Below are 22826 nucleotides of genomic sequence, written 5' to 3'. Positions count from 1 at the left end.
ATTTCTATAATTGGACTAGAACATTGAAACATCAGTGTTAAGGGACAGTTGGAACCTGAATACCGCATAAATTTTGTGATAATATGGAATCCTGTGTGTAACAGGATTTTATTAGGAAAAGTGTTGACTGAAAAGGCAGCACATATTATATATTAACTATAGCCAAGCAAGCATGACAGGGTTCTTGCTAAGAGATAATTCTGACTAGACAGAGCTAGGAAACCTGAATTCCTCTTTCACTCAGCTTCTTCAAAATACTGGTATACATTCCTTGTTTCTGTTTTAACTCAGGGAGGCAGTTACTGTATACTGTTCACTTGTGAACACTTTGGGAAATTGATTATTTTACTGCAGCGCTTTGATTGATATTTCTCAATAAAATGTTATAAATAGAAAATGTACATATATTTGACTCAGGAAACCTTTGGGAGTAGAGCCATAATGACAGTCATACATTATTTCCAAAGTTTCGTCCTTCAGCCTTTACTTTTTGTATGCTTTGATTCTGCTTTTGCCTGTGTATATATGCGAGAAGAGAGATAATCTGGGGCTTGTCCAGCCTAAGTGTAGAAAAAATTGTCATCTGCTTCATTTTATTCTAAACGCAGGATGTTCTTTGTATATATTTACTATTTTGTGAAGCTCAATTTGAATTATTCCAGGAAATAGGGCTTCCTCTATTTCCTTTGGAAGAAAATTCCTAACAGACCTCAATGTCAGGAAGATTTCCTGGAGGTTAACATTTTCTACTTCATCCTATCACACCTAATAAAATATTCCTTTTTCTTGCATTCATTCAGAAAATACATGGCTATGCACTTCCACTATGTCTTCATGTATAGTATAGTCTTTCTTTCTTCTCCCCAGTCTTCAATAAGCATTTTTAAAAATAAACATAAGTAAGTACAGAAGGAGTTAGCTTTCTGTGGTGCTAGTTGATATTAGTCAATGTTTATTTTTGCTTGCTGATATTTTCATGAGGGTGCTGTACATCTCAGTGATGAAACCAGTCCACGCAAGACAGCAAAAGTACTGAGGAAGCTTGTAGCCTATTTGAAAAATAGAAGTTATTGGTCATGGGATAGAAAACAGCAATGGATGTGGAAAGTCTGTAATTAAAAACAGTATAATAAAAAATGATAATGCTATTTATCAGCTTTAGATTCTGCTTCAAGTACTTCAGCATTTCCATATGTACTACTTTGTATAGAATATACTAAATTCAGTAAGCTGCAAATATGGATATAAATTGTGGCTACTACATATACCTCTGTTATTTGGTATGATTTTTGGAAGAATGGAAATGCATTTTGCATTACAATTTGATTCCAGTTCCCTCGTTTTGTTTGGATGGTGATGCAGTCAGTGCCAATTTGCTGAAGGTATGACTCCCTGCTTTTAATATCCATAAAATTTATTCAATTTTTTTTTTTAAAGTATGTTGATCTAAGTCCTTTAAAGCATATTTATTGCAATGAAGGCTGAATGCTTTACCAGTCATGTGTAAACATGACCTGAGTTTTTTCATACTCATCTCTTAATGCATTAGATGGAAGTATTAGAATTCTCTCCCTCTCATCTTGTAACTACCTAGCTTATAATTCACTTCTTTTAAGCTTGGGGGAAGAATATTTTCCATTTTTTAGGTTGCTATGACGTCTTGAATACCACTTAGAAATACTTTTTCATTAAGTCAAATGAAGTTAGTTGCTTTCTGCAGTTCAAACATGTCAATTAATGGGCATAACAGTGTTTTTGTTTGACAGGTTTATTTTTATCACAGACCATGCTATATGTAATCACAGAAAAGCTTGTAGGCAGATATTTTAGGGGAAGAAGAAAATCATATTTTTAATTTTACAATTCCAATCTGTAATAAAAGCAGTCCTACTGGATTTCATCCTGGTAAGCTCAGTGTTACCAGAGCTTGTCCTGTAGTTCTGAGACATGCGGCTTGATGTTTCCCTTCTTACTGTTTTACTCACTTTCTCTTTGAAACAGGAATCATCAGTACTGCTTGCTGGGAATAGTCCATAGCCTATCAAACTCTTCAACTGTGCCTGGGAACTGTACAGGGAAGTGTTAATTAGCCTGATTGAAATGTCTGCAAGAGACGTTCACAGCTGGGGTCTATCAGTTTATTGATACAGATGACCAAGTTCCAGGTCCCAAGCTATATCACTGTTTAATTTACTTACAGATACCCATTTGGTCAGATTAAAGACTCATCTAGCTCAGCATCCTGCCTGTAATGGTAGCCAGAAGGGGTGCCTAGGGAAAAGCTAGAGGACAAAGTAAAGTGAGCACAGTGCTTCTCTCAGTATGCTCTTCAGCCTCCAATTATTCCTGACTGCAGTCTCAGCCAGATATGGTTCCAGTGAATTTAGTAGCCTTCAATGGACTTATCTTCCATTAGTGTATGCAGTTTCCCCTAAAATTCATGTAAACTTTAAGCATCTGCAATATCCTGTGGTGAGGAATTATGCTGTTTATCTTTGTGTTTGAAGAACCACTTCCTTTTGTTTATTTGGAAACTGCATCCTGTTAATTTAATTCAGTGTCCCCTACTTCTTCTACTGGAAGATTCCTGTTGTCCTTTTCTTTATCAATCAGAAATCAATAAGCATCTATTATCCCTGAGATGTCTCTTAACAATTAAATACCAGTTTACTTAGTATTGCCTGCTGTGACAACTGATTTGTATTCGATCTTCTTAATAATTGCATCTCAGTGGTTTTTTTGCAAGGTTTTCAGACATTTAACTTTTTTTTAGTACACGAGTTTACGTGAGATTTTGATTTTAGATAACTGTCATAAGTAGCCAAGATCCCTACGTATATGTATAGGAAGTCACATATCTGTACAGAAATTAATAATCACAGAATAACAGAATGACCCAGGTTGGAAGGGACCTCAAGGATCATGAAGCTCCAACCCCCCTGCTTAGCAGAGCCACCAAACTTCCATGTTTACTAGATCAGGTTGCCCCATCCAACCTGGCCTTGAACACCTCCAGGGACGGGGCTTCAATCTTATGTTATTTCTTCTCAGCTTTTCCTATTTTATTGTTCTGGTATGCTGCAGTAAAAGAGAGCTGTTGGTCTCACAATCTCGCTCTTTATAGGAGAGTATAAGAGAGACTTGAGAACACAGACATTTGTTCATTATTAGTTAAAAGATTTTTACCTCCTGAAACACAACCAACCTCTGAGCTCAAATATATCTTTCTGTATTTAAAAGTCTGTGATATACAAGTAGAAGTGTAGTGGAAATGAAAACATCTTTTTATCAGTTGTAGTCATGATTTCATAATTTGTAAAATTAAAATATTTATCTTGAAAAGGATTCATAGTGTCTTTGTAACATGCAGAAACAGCCATGCCTGCTCTGAATAAAGTAGCAGGGGTGTCAGAAGCATTGTAGATTCTGAAATGCTTGGAGATAAAGTTTAACAAATAGCAAAAGCAGAGTGCCAGACAACTTGGGTGTACTGTTTCTGTAAACAGTTATTTCTGTGCTGCCTTGATTGTCTCTGTGAAGATACATCCAGGGATATAAATATAAATATAAATAAAATAAAATATTATATTGTAATAAATAAATAAATATTAATATAAATGTTCAGAAATATGCAATAGTTTGAAAATTACTAAGACTGCAAACCTTTTCATCATCATTTTTGATAAATGGCAATTAATATAGAAGTAGTGTAATAATTTTATCTATAAGAAGTATTGAACATTGATTGTATTATGGAGGAGCCAAGAAATACCCACCAGTAAGGGTAGAGAGCACAGCATCATCTTCTGTCTGCACAGATATGCTGAGGTCCTTAGTTTTGATTTGAGAACTCAGTGCTACCAGTGAAGTGAATGTGAAGGTTAGGGTACTCGGGTACAGAAAAGAGGATAGAGGTGGACACGGACTTCAAGGGGAATTCTTGGGGAAAACAGGAAGAATTGACCATATATATGAGTACATTTCTGAGGAAGATGGAAGAGACTAAGAATAATTCTGGAGGAATAACTCAGGAGTTACATCAGTATTGAAATGGGACTGCTTTAGTGGAGGAACAGCTACCTCTTCCATTTGAGTGTCCCTGCCTTTCAGAGGGTACAAGCCAGTATTTGGGCTGTAAGAAGTAAATCTTTCTCCATTTTGGAGTCAAAACTAGAGTACAGAATTTGTGGTTTCATTGCTTTTTATCAAGTTGGCTAGTAAATTGTCTGTGTTCCGTGGTGAGTGGAACGTGACTCATGCTCAGCCTGTGCCTTTAGTTCACCAGAAACAGGAGTCATTCTCTTCTGCAGCTAGTTAGCCTTTTAGTTCAAGTGATAAAGTTTATTATACTGAATTAAAATAACATCTCTTCTGAGTACATAGGTCATTAGAAAACATCATGTCTGTAAAAATTATTTGACACTGTCCTGTGTGACATCCTGGTAGTCAAATTGGAGAAAAGTGGGTTTGATGGAAGTATCACTTGCTGGATAAGAAAGTGACTGAACGGTGACACTCAGAGAGTTGCGATCAGTGGCTTAGTGTCCAAGTGAATCAGGAATCAGTGTTGGGACCAGTGCTATTTATCATCTTTTCGGGCAGCGCAGACAGTGGGATTGAGCATATCCTCGGCAAGTTTGCATACAAAACCAAGCTGATTGATGCAGCTGACACACTAAGGGGAAGGGATGCTATTTGGAGGGACCTGGACAGACTTGAGACATCAGCCCCTGCCAACGTCATGAAATTCAGCAAGCCCAGCTGCAAAGGTCCTGAATCTGGGTTGGGGCAATCCAAAGCACAGGTACAGGCTGGACAATTAATGGCTTGAGAGAAGCCTTGAGAAGAAGGATCTGGGAGTGTCAGTTGATGAAAGATTCAACATGAGCAGGCTATGTGCACTTGCAGCCTAGAAGGCCAACTGTATCCCAGGTTGTATCAAGAGAAGTGTGACCAGCAGGCTGAGGTGGATGATTCTGCTCCTTTACCCTATTCTCATGAGTCCCCACCTGAAGTACTGCGTCCAGTTCTATAGCCTCCAGTACAAGAAGGACATGGAATTATTGGAGCAGCTGCTAGAGCACCTCCCCTATGAGGACAGGCTGAGAAAGCTGGGGATCTTCCACCTGGAGAAGAGAAGGCTGCAGGGGACCTTATGGCAGCCTTTCAGTACCTGAAGGGAGCCTGCAGGAAAGCTGGGGAGGGACTTCTTATAAGAGTAAATAGTAACAGGACAAAGGGAAATGGTTTTAAACTGGAAGAGGGTAGATTTAGACTAGCTATTAGGAAGAAATTCTTTACTTTGAGAGTGGTAAGACAATGCAACGTGTTGCCCAGATAGCCTGGATGGGGCTTTGAGCAATCGGATCTTGAGGGAAATTGGAACTAGGTGATCTTAAAGTTCCCTTCCAAACCAAACCATTCTATGATGAATCACAAATGTGCATGTGTAGCCTTGTAATTATTCTGATCCTCCCAACAAGGGAGGAAAGTTCTTACATGAAAGCTTTAATTACTGAGCTCCTGGTCTAAAGTTTGTGTTTCTGTGATCATAACAAACTTAATGTAGCCTGAGAAAGTTAAATGTTACTGCTGTCTCTGTGGGTCTGATGAACACAGCTCAGAAATAATCTCAGCTACAGAAAATGACATTATTTTTGTTGTCATGTGGTAGAAATAGAAACTCAGGCTTTCAAGAACAGACATAGCAGTCCATCAACTTCTGCAAACACTTGATGTTACTGTAACCATCTGCACAACATCTCTCAGAATCTAAATAACAATAGCAGTAGCCTGCCAAAATCATGAAAATATGGGTGTCTAAAAAATACTATCTTCTGTGAGAGCAATACTATTTGTCAGCTGCTAACAAGAACAGATTGGCTTTAGGCTCCTTAGGAGACAGGCCCTGAGAAGAAACTGGTTTGTTCCTCCTACGGAAAAAATCTTCATTCAACACTAACAATAAGCCAGTATAAACAGAAACCTCCCCACTGAAAGGCAGACAGAGCTTTAAAGAATTGCAGCTGAAAGTCAAAGCCATTTGTAGTATTTACTTAAGGAATGGAAAATAGATTGCTAATGAAATCATACTACTTTTTCTTTTTCAATTTTTAATCTACTGATAGAAGCACAAGATAATGAAATTTTAAAAATAGTATATTTGACACCTTGGATCCAAATTCAAGCATTAGTTCTGTTTTAGAGTACTAAAACACCAGAATTTTGTAAAAGTGCAAATACTTGTGGAAGTCCAAGAGAAGCATCATGATCCCATTCTGCTAGGGATACTACAAAGATACATTTAAAACACAGGACTTAAGACAGTAGATGGGCTCCTACAGAGCAAACTTGATTGCTTAAAAAAAATAATAATAATGTAAAATATAATGTTTCACCTTGCCTGATTTTTGTGAATAAAACTTTAACCTTGGGATAAAAAATTTTCATTCAGTTCTGAGAATATGTAACACACACAGAGACACAGTTCAGAGACTCACACTCAGTGTATGTGGTAATCCCTGTATCCTTTTCTGCAGCAGTGATATACAAGTTATTTGTTATTTGTGCATCTGATTTCTCCAGCTGGAGAGAACTACAGTGCAGAATTTGTTGAATATGATTTTCTTTTTGTGGCAGTTCTTATTGATTGAGATCACTATGCCTTTTAAGATTTTCCTATAAGGATTAATAATAGATGGCTGCCTCGTGCATATTGACAGGGCAAGAGAGTTCACTAGTGTAGTTTGGATCCGTGCACTGGCTTGTCTTCAGCTCATTCTGTGCCTAAGAGTTTTCACTAAGCTGACGTAGTAGTTTGTCTTTATATAGTTTCTCAGGGAACTTGCTTAGAAATGTAGCGTGTGACACCAAGCAGCAATCAGCCAGTGCGTGCTTCAGTATTACCCAGTGAACATTTAGTGAAGCAGGAAGGAAACATCTTCCTCCTGATACATTATCCGACTTGGCCAGTCATGACACCTGTTGTTTGTGGCTCTGGCACTAGACAGTGATGTCACAGTTTGGAATCAGAAGTGTTTTGGTCATGGTTTCCAGATAAGTGTATCTGTGCAGCTCTTCAAATTGCTGGTGCATGTGAAGCTTTGTGATCTTTACCTGCTTTCACGCTATGCTTGTGTATCCCAGCTGGGTCTGGAAAGACACAGGGCTCACAGTGACACCCTTCCAGGTCAAAGTTGTTGATCTTCATGTGTTTTTACAATGTCTCTTTCTGACCCTGCTTAGGTAACAGTTTAATGTGGGTTAAAGACTATTGGGATATAAATAAGCTGCTTTTGTGACTCTTTCATTTACTTGCATAGTTCCTCCCAGACTGATCTGAGACAGGATCATTAGTTTGCCTTTGTTACTCTTCCTCTTAAATGGCTTAATGCTTCAGCCGTACTTCTCCCTGAATGCTGCTGCTTCCTTGTAGCGTGCTATCCTATTGTCATACAAAGGCTACAGGTCAGTCAGTAAGCATGTTACTCAGGTGGAGCCCTTTGTAACCACAGCTTTCTTAGAAATCTGTCAGTAAAAAGAGAAGTACTCATATAGGTGTACATATATGAAAATTCAATTATCTTAAAGACCGAGTAAGGTAAAATCACAGAGTTTCAGAGGTTAAATATTATGAATTATCAGCACTGAGTTAGTGATACTGTATGTCTTGCATACTCTGCAGAATATTTCAGCTATTGTGAACAATGGTACTTGAAAAATGCTTGGAACAAAGGATATCAGGAGATCAGGATTAGTATTATTAACAGAGCAGCAGTGCAAAAATAAACTTTACCTTTTTAGGTAATTTTTAGGTATGGATGTATTTTATTTCCAAATACATTACTTTGCTTTTATAATAAAGAAGAAAAAAGTATGCAAGGGAAATTGGCACCCTTAAAGTTGCCGAATGATTTGAGGCTGATGCTTTAGTCTTACAAAAACCATGAGCAAACCCCAGTCTCTAATTAAAGAATGTTACCACTGAGTTCACTGTATCCAGCGTAGCATGCTGGAGACTGAATCCCTCCCAGTACTTAGGCTGCAGCCACCCCACCAGCTTGTTCCGCTGGGGAAATTGAAAGCAGAATGCACCCAAAGCAATACAAATAATTCAGTGTTATATTGGATTAGTTTTAGTAAGCTAATAAACAAGACATGGCACTTCCAGAGTTTTGTCATCCTGCTTTTGCAGTTACCTCCCAAACAGTCTTTAATTGTCTCATCTGAATACAGTATATGCAGGCAGGAACATTAGACAGAAATAGCACTAACACATTTTTCTCTCTTTTCTTTTTTGGTAATCAGTGAGATAACCCACAATGTTGATTATTAACAGCCTCATCTACACTGCAGAGTGGCTTCAGCAGTTCTGCAAATTGGCTACATTTTAAGCTGTTAATTATGCAGAATAGTTCACTCTACAAAGACAGAAATGAGCGTGACTTGGCTCCGTTCACAGAAGAATAAATTGTAAGAATTGGATCTCTGTTAGATTTGAATTTTTGTTTCACATGAACATTCCACACAATAGGCTTGGCAAGTAAAGATAATTTACTCTAATAAATAATCAGAATATTTTCAGTGTAAAATGGCATACATGGCAGGAAGCCTGAGGGTCTTGGGGTTCTGCACAGTTCTGGGCTCATTAGTAAAGAGTGCTTTTTATCATTTTGTCTTGCTGACAAACATTTTAAATCTGAGTATCTCATAAATCATAACAAATTGAGATTTTCTGTCTTCTTACATTCACTGGCTACACTTGTTTGTGTCTAAAACAACTTGCCAACGTTTTAGAGTTACTGTTCGCCTGCTGAAAATGAAAAAGGCAGGATTTCCAACACGTGCTGCTAATCTAACATCAAGGCAAATGACAAGCGAGGGCAAGGGGTGAGCTTCTTTGGATTAAGGCTCTGTAAATGCTTGCTTTTATGTAAATATAGATGCAGTGTAACAAATTATCACAAGCTACTTTTAACTAAGGTTTCTACATATACGTCAAAGTGTTTATAAGCTGCTAATTCTACTTCTGAATCAGAACTGTGGACAGTTATACCATTTTCTCTTAGATTATGTAGGCAGATAAACAATAGAAGGAAAAAGATAGCTCCATAAATTGGGATATTTGAAAAATCTCCTAGAAATGCTTTATTATTAGGAGTTAAATACATAACTAAATATATAAGGTAAATATATAACTGTACCTTTGTAATACTGAAAAGTTGTAGCAATGAGATTTGAAACCAGTTTAAAGGTATTGAAATAAGTATTGATTGTCCAGTGTGTCTCAGTGATGAAAACTAAAATGTAATTTTATGTCATTTTATTCCTAAAGTTTTAATTGGGGGCTTAAAAAAAATAAAAAGGATAAGAACTTTAGAACTTTAACCATTATTCTCTAAACTGATAGAGATTATTACTGTTTTAAACAAAGTTTTAATCCAGAGACCAAAGAGAACACGATAGATTAAAAATACTAGCATAACCATTGTTATATTCCAGTAACATTTTGGATTCATTTAAAAATCTTGCAATCAGAGCATAGGTTTATCATGTTTAAAATTTTGGAGTTTTTACAAGGAATAAAACAATACTTGAGGTAAAAACAGAATCATTCAAGCTAATGTATAGCATTTGGTTTGTCATCAAAAAGATATATTAAAATTGAAACAACAAACTACTGAAGCCATCTTTTGTATGGGATTATTAAATTTACAGGTTTTTTTCACTAATTTGTTAGTAGGCTTTAGTTGTTTGAGAAAGCTCATACAAACTCATTTTGTAAGACTGATTATTAGACGAAATGCCCTCTGTCATTGCCACAGGAGGAATAGCTTTGAATCAGGGTTGTGTCACAAATGGAATTAGCTGAGTGATCTCAGTTCAGTAACATTTACCTAACAGAATTATGAAGATTATGCTGACATAATGAATAGATTCTGTTCAAACAAATGTAGTCCATTGGAGGTAATTGAAATTCAGTGTGGGGCTGTTCCTTTGTTGATTAATGAAGAGCTTGGACTCCAGTAAAGTCAGTCCTCATGCTTTTATCAGAATGATGTTATTTTTATAGTTTAGTAAATTTCAGTCTACTGGCACAGATGGAACTGTAGAGCTGCTTATACTTGCTGGTTCTGGCATTTCCCCTTAAATTGTGCTTCATAAACAGATGTATTTTTGTAACTTCCAGTGGAATCTATATTAACTAAAATAGCATGGTAGGTAGAAACAGTACAAAACTGAATCCTTTCTTCTGTCTTACAGATGTTTCATATGGAAGCCCAGAAACCAAACTGTATAATTTATTCTGAAGAATCCTTTCTGCTTTTTTTTATTCTTATTATTTTTCCTTTTGATTCATAAGTAAATTAGATGTATGTCACTTACATTCCTCCTTCTAAAAAATAACAAAAATTGTTTCAGTCTTTCTCAGGTGCACTCAAGGAATTGTATAACAGTACAAGTAAAAGATAATATTGATGGCAGTTCTGTTATCAGATGTTTAAAACATGATTATTCATTGAAAAGCAGTAACAAATTGAAATTGGTTAAGTATCCCCCACCTTAAATTTCTATTTAACCACATTGGTCTTAGAGCACTGTGAGAATCAAAAATATCTTTCTATTATAAGTCTTCATGGATGTTCATTGGCACTGTGAAGTACAAAGAAGGCATTTGGCTCTCATAGTTCTTTCTTTTGGAATCTGAGTAATAATTCTCCTTGTAGCACTGCATGTAGAACAGAAAAGAGTCTTACAATATTTATCCTGTTTAAAAAGAGTCATCATTTCATATTTATCTTGCATATTCATTCTTTTAGGGTGAAAAAGGAGAAAAAGGAGAACCAGGACCGGAAGGCATTCGTGGAAGAGAGGTAAACCGAAGATAATAAAATATTCAAGTTGCAGACTTTTGGTGGAATATCCAAGCAATGAATTTCAGTATTTATTTCAGATTGATGGATTTTGAAAATGTATGTGCTTGGAAAACTAACATGATAGGCAAGAAAAATAAGTGTGTTCAGATGAGGTATGAGTTCTTAGGATAAGAGAGTTTTTGGATAAGAGAGCTGCGGGATATGGTACCCTCCATGATAAAGCAACACAGCAGAGAGGAAAGAAGAGGGTGCTTCTGGAGGCAAAGCTAGGCCTGGAGCCCTAATTTCTGAAAAGAAATTAATGGCTGTTAACAATTCTTGGATAGGAGGCATGGGTCATTCACTGTTCTGTGTGGCTCATGTAATAGAGAATTTGAGTTAAATTTTTACTTATTTTCTCTGATAGATTTCACTGCCAAATTAGTAGTTTTCATAGGTTTCACATCCACGTTTGAACCTGAGCTAACACTTGATCAGTGTTAACACTCACTTCTGACTGATTTATTTTTTTATTTATCTTCAAACATATTAAACTAGGACAAGAGGGCAGAAATTCAGAGTTCTGTCAGTGTGATACAGAAATGGCAAAGCAGTATCATTTGGACATAAAAGTTTAAAAACAAAAAGAAAGCTATCAGTTATTTGTTTTAGTCTTCCTTGTTCCCTCCTGCCTCTTCCTTGACCTAGCTGGAGGTCAGCCTGGGTTTAGGCTTTGATAGTAAAGGATATTGTTGCTCTCCAATTGCAAAACATCACAGCTGAAGGCAGAAAGCATCTCACACAGGGACTGAGCCTGACTGTCTAAACCTTTGAGGAATAGCTCACATTATGACTGGAATTCTAGACAAAAACTGAGATGGGGGATTTGGAAAACAAATTTCAGCGAGACTTTTCTGCCAGCATTGCCAAAAGAGTGGATGGTTCAGCTTTTGATACCTAAATGCTATGACAGTCTTGCTGGGCTTGCTAAGAGCACAGGCAGTGCATGTGACTATTTGCATTGAGCTACAGTTTTTAAGACCATCTACAAGATTTTGACACTTCTTATGTTGTGTGGATTTTTATGTACACTGTAGTAATAAAAAATATTTTTTTCTAGTTTAGGTTAGTATAATTTAATGCTAGTTAAATCAGGCTATTTTTGGCTACTGGTAGGTATCTTCTACATGGAAGCATATACTATGTACTGAGCTGAAACTGTGTTTAGTTATTCAAAGAGGTATTCTCTTGTAGCCTTCTTGTCTGTAAAGGTGAAACATATATTTCCATCATGCATACATATTTGCTGACAGCATGGAAAAGCACATCTGTGTCTCTTTGCATAGCTCTGGAGACATTTCTCTGTTGGTCTTACATGATCTTCTTTACTACATGGGATCTTGTTCCATAAATTTTTTAGGATGAGTAAGGTACACCACATATCTGGTGAACTCTAGAACATATTTCACATTGTGGCACTGGAAGTGTAAAATATTAAACCTTTATAAATCAGAATATTTAGTGAACTGTTCTAATGTGTCCAAAAAATGGTGGATTACCATCATGGGATCTTCCTTTAGAATATTTTTGAAATAGAATTGCGCAAGGCAACACTTTATTGCTTGAATCACACAATTCCTTTTTAACAACACTTAAAAAAAAAACAGGCTTTGGATTCAGCTATTAGAGTGCATGGAGATGCCAGTCATTAAGTTTAAATGCAAGGTACTGTGTGTCATTGACTCTTGGTTGCTATCAGTACTTCTTAAACTCATTCCACATGCATAAATGTAACATCTGATATTTCCGAAATAATCAAGTTAATCTGCTTACATGAGCATAATCTGCAGTGGTGTGTAAAGAAAGCCTGAAAACACTCAAAGCTAGTGGTGTTGGCTGTTGGCAGCTGTTGTCTCTGCCTGGGGGAAGGAGGGTTTCTGCACTCACAGATGAAGAACAGGAAAATGATGACTGAACATTTTGGTAGAAACATATCTGAATTTATTTTAATCAAAATCAGGAAACAGAGACGTCACAGAAACAAATTCCTTTTTTTTTTTTTTTTTTTTTTTTTTTTTTTTTCCCTCTCCTATTACTGCTTTTGTTTTCTTAACTGTACAAAAAGTTCTGGCCAGAATAAAGTCGAATAACAGGGGAAGTCAAAACTGATTTGGAGATTAGCTTTGTTTGGGTTATCCAGAATGATGAAGATTCTCATCCCTTGCAGGTTGTGCTAACTGGGTCAGTCAGAATCTCATTCAAAAACAGGTTTGGATGCAGAAACCATGAATCTATTAACTGCTCTGCACACCTCCTAGATGATCACTCCACAAATCTGAGCCAAATTCTGTCGTGCTGTATCCCCATCTGAGACATTAACAATCCATCTGACAACACAAATACTCGCTATAAATACTAGTAATGTGGTTGCCATTGTTTTTAGCTTCTTAAGAAGCAGCTATAAATAACTTACATGTTACTAATATAGTCCTCCTCTGGTATGTATTCACATTGCATCTGTAAGCAGCCATTTGCCTGTATAATATGAACAGACAGTTTTCTTGAGTAGTGTCTCTTAAGTTATACTCCTTGACTTTTATAGCCACTTGACATTAATAATGCCATCATTTTTATTGCAGTAACAAGTGGGTGTTCATGGGCACGCTGTCTGAGAGAAATCCTAATAAACACAATTAATTCTCCATTATGCTCATATCACATATGGAATAGGGACAATTTTTAGTGTGCTCCTTTGAGTGTGAATTGAAAGTAAGTCTTACTCATTGAAACTTCTAGACTCCTTTAGGAGTCATGTAATTTTCTTGATCAGTGGTGCAAGCAGAAATGAATACCATGGGATACTTGATGTTTTGCTAATGTAAATGAAGTACTTTAGCAATAGTAAGTAAGCTCAGGAAGTTTTGTCAAATCTCTCAGCATGTGTCATGCGTAGCTGGGGGGAGACTGACTCCAATGTAGTTTGTTTAAGAAAAAAAGAGAAAGAAAAAGAAATAAATGAAAACATAGTGTATCATCTCTATATAGTTTATATATATTTATTCTCCTCAAAACATGATAGCAATATTGAAGCATTTTTCGTTGCTTCACACATGCAGTGGAATACTTCCTGGATGAATGAGTACATCTCCAGAAGGCTGGATGTGGCTGCTGTAGAAGCAGTTTGGTTGCTTTCAGACAAGAGCACCTATTGCCAGATGCAAATACATTTTACCTGTTTCATCTCTTTTCTGTCATGATGTAGAAGCATTAGCTGTAGAGAACTCAGAGAACATTTTCAATGTGTTATACAGTTTTCTCAGGCCTTAGTGAGCCTGATAAGAGTAAGTCAGAATTCATCAAGTAAAGCATTAGAGAACCAAAAATATGTTTTACTTGGAGAGAACACTTAGTCTAACATTAACAATTCTTCTAACATTTCTGAACAAAAGAGAGTTTTCTGATAAGTTCATACAAAGTTAAAAAATTCAGTTGTCCTGACATTATTTTTCAGACTTCTCTGATCAAATTCATGTCTGTTATTATGGTAAACAGTTGTCTTAGGGTGAGAGCTTAATGGATTTCTCAGATATTTCCCAGCTGTGGATAACTAACTAATGGCAGCTGAGAAAAGGCTGCAGGCCCTTGTCGTCAAATTCTGCTGGTGAAGTTTGCATTCTTCCTGATAACTGTTTTTATATCCTATTAGTGTATTGTCAATGAACTGTTAAACAGAACCCTGGCTCATGACTCCCTTGGTCCCTCTGGTTCTCCAGTCTTTGTGGAAGCTCTTTGATCCAGTTGTCTGCTTTCAGCAACATAAAACTTAGAAACTCTGGTTTCGCTGTGACAGTCTCCCAATAAACTTTCTTTACTTACCCTAGCTTTCTTCAGTTTTCTGGGTTTGCTCCAATAGTAGCTTATTTTCAGTCTGTTGTTGAAGGTACACCTCAGACCATCCTATAATTCTAGTCCCCCTACTTGGGCTGTAGAGTTTTTAGCACAGTAATTTCCAGGTGCTTGTTCTTAGCTGTGGAGGTGCCTGCTCATTAAAATCTTATAAACCCCCCAGTGTGGCTTTCAAACCCAGATGAACATCACAGTGTCAAGGTTAACAGCAACAAATAAGTCTGCACAAAGATCTAATGTACAGAAGCAGACACTTTTAAATTACATGACATTTTCCTTATCCTGTGTAAGAGCCATGTTTCCCTCTGAAGCATTCACAAGAGTATGTGTTTGAAGTTGTTCCTGTTTGATGCGCAGGTTTAACAGTATGGAATTGGATGGAATTCCTTCATCATATGGTTTCTCAGACACTACAGGCATATAATGTCTATGTTTGTGGATCCCAAATACAAACAGCAAGCTAAGAATCAGCCATTTTCTTTTTCTTTTGTCTTTTTGCTAGTAATGTTAGGAGCATTGGTGTGTGCATCATGTTGTCACAAAAGAATTGCAGTCAAGGCCACTTGGCATAGAGGAAAATATTCAGTTCCTTTTTCTCTCAAATTCTTTGACTACTCTGATCTTATCCTAAAACCATAGGAACTGAAAAACTGTTTAGTGTTCTGGCTTTGGTTATACCTGACCCTTCTTTTGAACAAATAAAATGTTCTCAGACTTGGTAAGGAAAACATTTGTCAGATCACTAAGTTATTTTCTCCATGGAACTCTAGAGCACAGCATGTATTGTATGAGATTGTCACTAGTCTAAAAGGCAGATTTAAATAGAAAAGCTCTTGTGTCTAATGCCAGTAGTCATTAATAATATTTCACCATTTTACAAATTTATGAAGCCATGTTCCTTTTTACAGTTTTAAGGCAGAACTGTTGATTCTTTGTGTTCTTCTCCTTAATCCAGTTGATTTATTAGGCTGGTTAAGGCTTGTGTGAGATAGTATCAGAAAGAAGTCAGATTACAGGTTTGTCAAAAGTAGTGTCAACCAATATGACAGCTGCTTCTTTAAATTTCTTCTGTCAGAAGAAACACCACCATCTTTTCTTTCTATACAAAGAGTTTACCTCTAGTTTTCTCTTTCCCTTTTTGTACTCAACTTTGGTGACTTTATGATCTTATTAATATTTGTGAAATATTTGTTCCAGTAATTTCTCCTTTGGCCAGCAATTCTGTTACACTCACTCCCCTGTCTTGTAATATCTAATGTTTCTCATTTCTGCCATTTCTCATGTTGCTATCTTGTTACCATTGGGTCAGCCTCCTGCATTCATGTCCTAACACTTACTGTACATTTTGGCATCCATTTAGGAACCTTGATGTATGTTTATGTTTTGACCTGTAGAAATACAAATCTATAGTCCTTACAGCAGATAAAAAAGTAGCACATGAAGATTATTCATGAGAAGTTTTAATAAGTTCATGAACTTGCAAATGTTCATTGTTGAATTGTTCTGGTAAAGTTAGAATTAGACAAGGAGAGACTTCAGTAATTCCTTTATGCTTTCTTATGTGAGCTATTGAAATTTACATTCATTTCTTGAATTTGACAGATCTGTTAACAGAATCTGTAGATCAGCAGAAATTAGCATGTGGCTTTTAAGGCTGAACTCTGTCTCCTAAAATATTGTAGAAAATGAGCTTTTCTAAATGAAAGCCTAATAAAAATCATCCCAATTGTGTCTGTTTAGATAGCTGTATCCATTTTACTGAAGCATCCTGTTCTGGTCTCTGCCAGAGACAGGATACTGTATTGTACTGTACTAGAATGGGCTACAGATTTTACATACTACAGGGATTCTTATTTCTTATGTCATTCCACAGACAGTCAACAGCAACTAAACCTTGGAGCCGCTTTAAAAAGATGGCTGTAGGGAAGAACAGATGTGTTTTTCCAAGTGTTCATGATGGCTGGAACTTAATAATATCTTTAAAAGATATATAATGTGTTAAAGAACAAGAAACTCTTATAATGGGAAAACTTCTTGGGAATATTTGTTTTTATAATATTATTTATCTTATTGTATTACTTATTACTTATCTTTTTTGGAGATATAAACTGCAAGGGAAAACTAATTCAAACATTGTAGAATTAGTACATTATGTAGAAACTTTCCTGAGTGAAAAATTTTGCACCACTGTAAGGTTTTTTGTCAGATATGAAGTTTCTCCATGTCCTTTTTATGTGAGGATGACCTCTGTGGTCATCATCTCTGCAGTAGCTGTCGAAGTGCATACTGCACCAAGGTCTTCTGCTAAAAGCTATAAACATAACAATTATGAAAAAATGATGCTTATAGTTTGACAGCACATGGCTTCAATTTTTTTTTATATTTGTATATTTTGCCTGCAGATGCCTATTCAATAGAGACACATACAGTTATATCTCTTGTGAGATGCATATTTATTTTTATCTTCCACAATATTTTTTTTCTGTAAATATACAACCTCAGAACTATTCCTTAAGCCCAAATCTACCATTGCATTGTTGATTCACTATTACTGCCTTTGAGCAAGATCCATATGTTTTGCATACCTGAAAAATCCTTTGGTAGATTTTACAGTATATGGAGTGTTTCATGACATCTTTCAAAAGGAGGTGAAATGTAAAAAGTAGTAAATGGAGACAATATCAAGACTATGCCATAAGTATACAAATCATAACATGAAAGAAATTTTTTTGGCTTGGTTTTTGAATCCATCTGCCTGTTACATTTTTAAGTTCAAACAGCAAAACTACTTCTCATTTAACTATTACATATTTGGCAAGCTTAATAAGGGACAAATCAAAGCTAAATCAGGGGTATTTACAACAACCACAAATTTAATCCAAAGTGGGTACTTAAATGCTCATACAGTTCTAAATGATGTTCCTTCCAGATGGTGAATTAATGTAATTTTAGCAGGAAGTGAAGTTGCACAAATATGCATTATTTAGAACACTCACTGATTTAATGTTTCTGTACCCACTAAGGCGCAGATGTTGCTTATCATTTTCATGCCAGTTGTCTCTATCTTTCCAATTATTGCTAAGCAAGGAACAGGGTTTGCAAGGGATAAAAGGGGGCTGGGAAGAAGTTAAGTTAGTAAACCCTAATTCAGATGTAGATTAATCTTTTCTATCCTAGACCCATTTAATCTCCATGCTAGTAACAATGTTGGCCTACTTGTTAAGTATCTAATTATGATCTGTAGTGCCTGTACTGCCAACATTATTGTTATTTGTCTTTTAAGTAAAATCTTACAGAAGTTGGTAGTATAACAGTAGAGGCTGAACTTTCCCAACAATATTCCATTACATTTTGTTGCCATACAACAGGTGACAGCAGAGGGGCAGTCTGGCAAAATGACATCTGACATGGAAGTACATATGAAGCAAGGGTGCGACTGAATTCTTTCATAAGGAAAAAATGGCACCTACTGACATTTATCGATTCTTGCTGAACTTTTATGGAGACCAAACAGTGGATGTGAGCTTAGGGAGGTGGTGGGTGGCATGTTTCAGCATTTGTGACAGCAAGTCACCTCCACTATTGCAGATACTTATGAGCATGGCAGTCAGGCTCTTGTTCATTCATGGCAAAAATGCATATGTAGTGATGATGACTGTGTGGAAAAACAGTTCTTTTGTAACTGAGAATTTTCTCTATCAAGCAGTGCTGTTGTGTTCTTTATTTCTGTTGTATTTTCCATTGAAAAAGATAGGAAGAATTACTTTCAGAGCTACTTATGTACATACTGTTTCACAGCACTAGAACAATTTGTACAACACTTTTCCACGGATGCCAACAAATATACATTCTTCTTTTTTTACCCAGGGCCTAAAAGGTGACCCTGGCAGTCCTGGTGTGCCTGGTCCTAAAGGAGAAAAGGTACTCAATTTCACTTCTAAGCTTATACTGATATGTGAGTATGCATGGTATTTCTTCAATAATATACTGTCTTACCCATGTGTGGTGAACCACTCATTGCTGCCATTTGTCTACCTTGATGATTAAAGAATATGAGAACTGAATAACTGTTAATACACAAGAACACTTTTTATCACCACAAAAGGGACAGAATCTCCTTTTGAAAGCAATTCAGAGCAGAAGCCTAAGTTAGATGTTCTGAATTGCTCTCTTAGAGTTCTCTGATTTCTTTGCTGGACTACTACTGAAGGTCTTACAGTGAAATTCAGAGCTCAACAAGATAATTTTACATTTTACATAGTCAGATATATTTACTGTATGGGAGCAGTTATGTTGACTTCAGAGACCACCTTAAGCATGTAAGCATTAGCTTGTAATTTAACGTATGCAAATGTCTCTGTAGGATTGCTTTTTTTTTTTTTTTTTTTTTAACATTCATTTATGCAGAAGTCTGCCTATTTGATTTTGTTTTGTTTTTCCATTTAACTTGTGCTAAACTGTGTATACCTGTGAAATTACTACTCCCCAAAAAATTCTTTACCCATATATTATTATAACAAAGAGCACATTTGATAATATTACTGAATTTACTTATGCTATGATATGAATCCTCTAAAACACTTTGAGGTTAAAAATTGGAACTAAAGAGACTACTGGTTTATTCACTTTCCTGTTTTAACTAGGGAGAAGCAGGACCTCCAGGACCAACTGCCTTAAATGTGAGTACACATAAAACAATAACAGAAGAAATCACTCAGAAATGCTGCCATTGTTACCTTATTTGCAGTGTAAATACTTTCATTATTTAATTTAACAGTCCAGCCTCTCTACTGAGAATGTCTGTACATATTCTCCGTGAATTGTGAAGCAGGGAAAAGGGAAATTATAGAAATGCAAAGAAAAATAAGTGTGTTTAAAATATCCTGTTTCCCAACAAATACTAGGGTAAATTTATGTTTACTGAAAACGATTTTTCAGTAAAAGCTTGGAAAACAAAGGATGTATAGGAATTTATTGTTAGAAAGTTAAGGGTGGAGAAAGTGGATAGAGGTGAAGCAGTCACAGTTCTATGCCCCCAGGTCAGCTGGTAACTAGACTAAACATCTGTTCCCAATAGGCACGTAAAAACACATATAATGCACACCCAGCATTTCCACAAACAGCACCAGCAACCTTATGATGTTACACTTTGATTTATGATGATCTGGTAGTTGGAGATACATACATAATGCTTATCTCTCCAGGAGATGAGCTGACACAACCTACCCAGTAGTTCCCCCTTCTTCTAATCTCTACCCAGATAATAGTGCCTAGGCATTCCCTGCCTTTGTTTCTGCCATTAAACATCCCGTATTAACTCTTGTGCAATCCCAAAATATACTTGCACTTCATCCAGTTAAGTATTCAGTACCTCTGCATGGTAAGACCCCTCAATATGATGAGTCTTTCACAGAGATGTTGTTCTTGCCTCACGGTTTGTTCATGTTCTTCCCAACCTTTTTGAGCTGCCAACTGTTTTGTGTAAATAATTTTTGTCACCATATATTCTTCTAATTCAACTGTGATCATATAATCTTGCCATTTGTATCATAGTGTCTTCCCTTGTGAAGATACACGAGTCTTTAATTAGCAGCCATTAAAATACCGTTTTCACCATTTCTTAGATTTTAAGTGATGAAGCAGTAACAACAGAAGTTCACGTATTCAAATGCTATTCTAGAGGAGAGGATGAAGTCTCCATTTTTTACTGCATGCAAAGAATTTTGAATCAGGCATGCAGTTTATCCCCTTAGTTGCAAACAAATGCCAAATTCTTTACTTGTGCATTGTTAGCCTCTGTGGTTAATTTCTTTCACCAGATCTTGAAAAGTGTGAATTATTCTTCGTCTAGTACCATCCCTTTGACTTTACATGATGAGACCACCACTGATAGTAAAAGTTATTAAAATAGTCTTAGTAACAGCTTAATGATACACCTTTTGAATTTTGATGATGGCAAAGTTCTTTTCATTCAGAAAGTTGTTTGGAGTTTGTCATTGCAGAATTAGGTGTTTATATGTCATGGTTTTGTCATCTGTGTAATCTTTGTGTCTTAAATAATGACCAGATATGCATAGCAAACACAGACTGAAAAGAAAAAAAAGTGATATGTTACAATGATGGAAAGCCACTTAGAAGATTCTTACACAGCGCAGCATTTAAGTCATTTACTTTCTTTTATTATCTCTGCATATTTCACAGGGGGAAAAAAATGTCAAGTGCCTTCTTTTCCTTGTTTATAGAAATAGTCTGTGTATCAGATTCTGGAAGTTTTGCAAATTCTACTACTAGCTCATTTATTTCCTCTATTCTTACATATCAGAAAAAAATAAAAATGAATGAGATCAGACATGACAGTTAGTTGGCTTTCAAGTAACAAAAAAAAAAAAAAAAAAAAAAAAGATTTATTGAGTATTAATAACACAGTTTCTTTGCAAGAATCTAATATGTACCTGTGCAGATGATTTCATCACCTGTATATTGATTGTACTCTGGCTAGATAGTGCCATGGAGACAGTAGATGTTTTTAATTTCCTTGCAATGATTTGTGCCCCAAGAATATATAAAGCCTACTGAGAAATTCTCCCTATTACTCTCCAGGGCATTTTGCTTTATAAAAGTAACAAATTCTGTCTGAATCCAAGTGATTTTACTCACAAACTGAAATGAGAAGGAACCTCTCAGACAGTTCATTCAGGTGGAAACAATGCAAAGGAAAGTGGCAGAAATGAAAATGAAGGCAAAAACTCTTGAATTCCCAGGCTGTTATTCAACAGCATATGCATAGTTATTCCAGAGTCAGTATTTTGAACTACTTCTAAATAAATCTATATCCCTGATATACATCTTAAGAGCTATGATAAATACCATTATTGATTTATCTGTACTTTTTCACTCTCTTAATATCCAAGATCATGGCTGCAAAGATTTCCTTCACATTGAAGGATGTAGCTGTGGACCCATACTATAAAAGTATGCTCTTTCTAAGACTCTAAAATTAAATGACTTCATTTATGGTATTTTTTTTTTAGGTTGAATAAATCTAAATATCCAATATCCTGATTTTCCAGAGATAATTTAGTACTATGGTCCAAGATCCATGCTTAATGGGGCTCATATCTCACTAGAGATAAACAGCTCCAGTTACAGTTGTGTTCTTCATTCAAAATGTAAGTTGAATTAGTGAACAGTGAAATATTTCTATTAAACAACCTTGATTCTAAGATCATTACTAAAATCAACTTCAAATAGATTCTTACAGACCTCAAAGGGATCACTGAAATGCCATAGGATACACTTGAGGATGAGACGCAAGAAAAAAAAAATGACAATGCCTGTATGGTATTTTGGAACATATCTTGTGTAAGGGATGGAAAAGCAACTACATCTATTATAGGTAGCAGCACCTATGCATTTTATACCTGTTTCTAGAAGATCTGAAAGCAAATAGGTCTGCTGTCTCTGGTTCCAATTGTGTGCACTTGGCTTTCCTGAAAGACATATTTAGAGGTTAATAGCACTGAAGAACAGAAGCAGTTTTCAGGTTGACTGACTTCACACTTCTTGTACATTCTGTAAAGTGGACTGTCAAAGAATTACATTGCTTTGATTATAAAATGCTGTACAAATGTTTCAGGTCATTTGATTCTGTCATAGCAAGATGGCAGTACGTTGATAGAGTTGCTGATGTTTGTCTTTATATTTAACAAATGTTTTAATTTAATACAAATGAAACGTTTAAATTTTAAAAAAGGAGACATAAGTCTTCAGAGAGATGGAAGTAACCGAAGCACTGAAACATTTTTGTAGCTGTTAAGTGACAGAAGGGATGAGACTGAGTATGAATTAGTTTAGTGGTCTGAAGACAGATTACAACACTTTGGGAATATATGGCCCAGTGGGAAGTCTTTTCTCTGCCACTGTAAATAGTCATGGGTTTCTATTGGCAAGAACTTAAAAAGATGAATGACATGAATTGTAACAGCTAGGGGAAAATCCAGTCTTCTGAGTTGTTTTACTTGTGTGACTTCTGTGTGGTCATGACTTCTACAATATATGACCAGG

The 22826-nt window shown here is 36.0% G+C and overlaps 1 protein-coding gene across 8 annotated transcripts in view; it reads left to right on the top strand.

The window, feature by feature from the left end:
- COL19A1 (collagen type XIX alpha 1 chain) overlaps positions 1–22826 on the top strand; it is a 170820-nt gene that overhangs the window by 72473 nt on the left and 75521 nt on the right. For all 8 annotated transcript variants that reach the window (XM_085541988.1, XM_085541984.1, XM_015859135.3 and 5 more), the window contains 3 exons: positions 10821–10874; positions 18630–18683; positions 19406–19441. In XM_085541988.1, the coding sequence (XP_085398114.1) occupies positions 10821–10874; positions 18630–18683; positions 19406–19441 (144 nt within the window). The remainder of the gene's footprint in view (positions 1–10820; positions 10875–18629; positions 18684–19405; positions 19442–22826) is intronic.

Source organism: Coturnix japonica, chromosome 3 (assembly GCF_054131305.1).
Source record: "Coturnix japonica strain WE chromosome 3, WE-NBRP24, whole genome shotgun sequence".
Lineage (NCBI taxonomy): Eukaryota > Metazoa > Chordata > Aves > Galliformes > Phasianidae > Coturnix > Coturnix japonica.
This window is presented reverse-complemented; position numbering and strand designations above follow the sequence as displayed.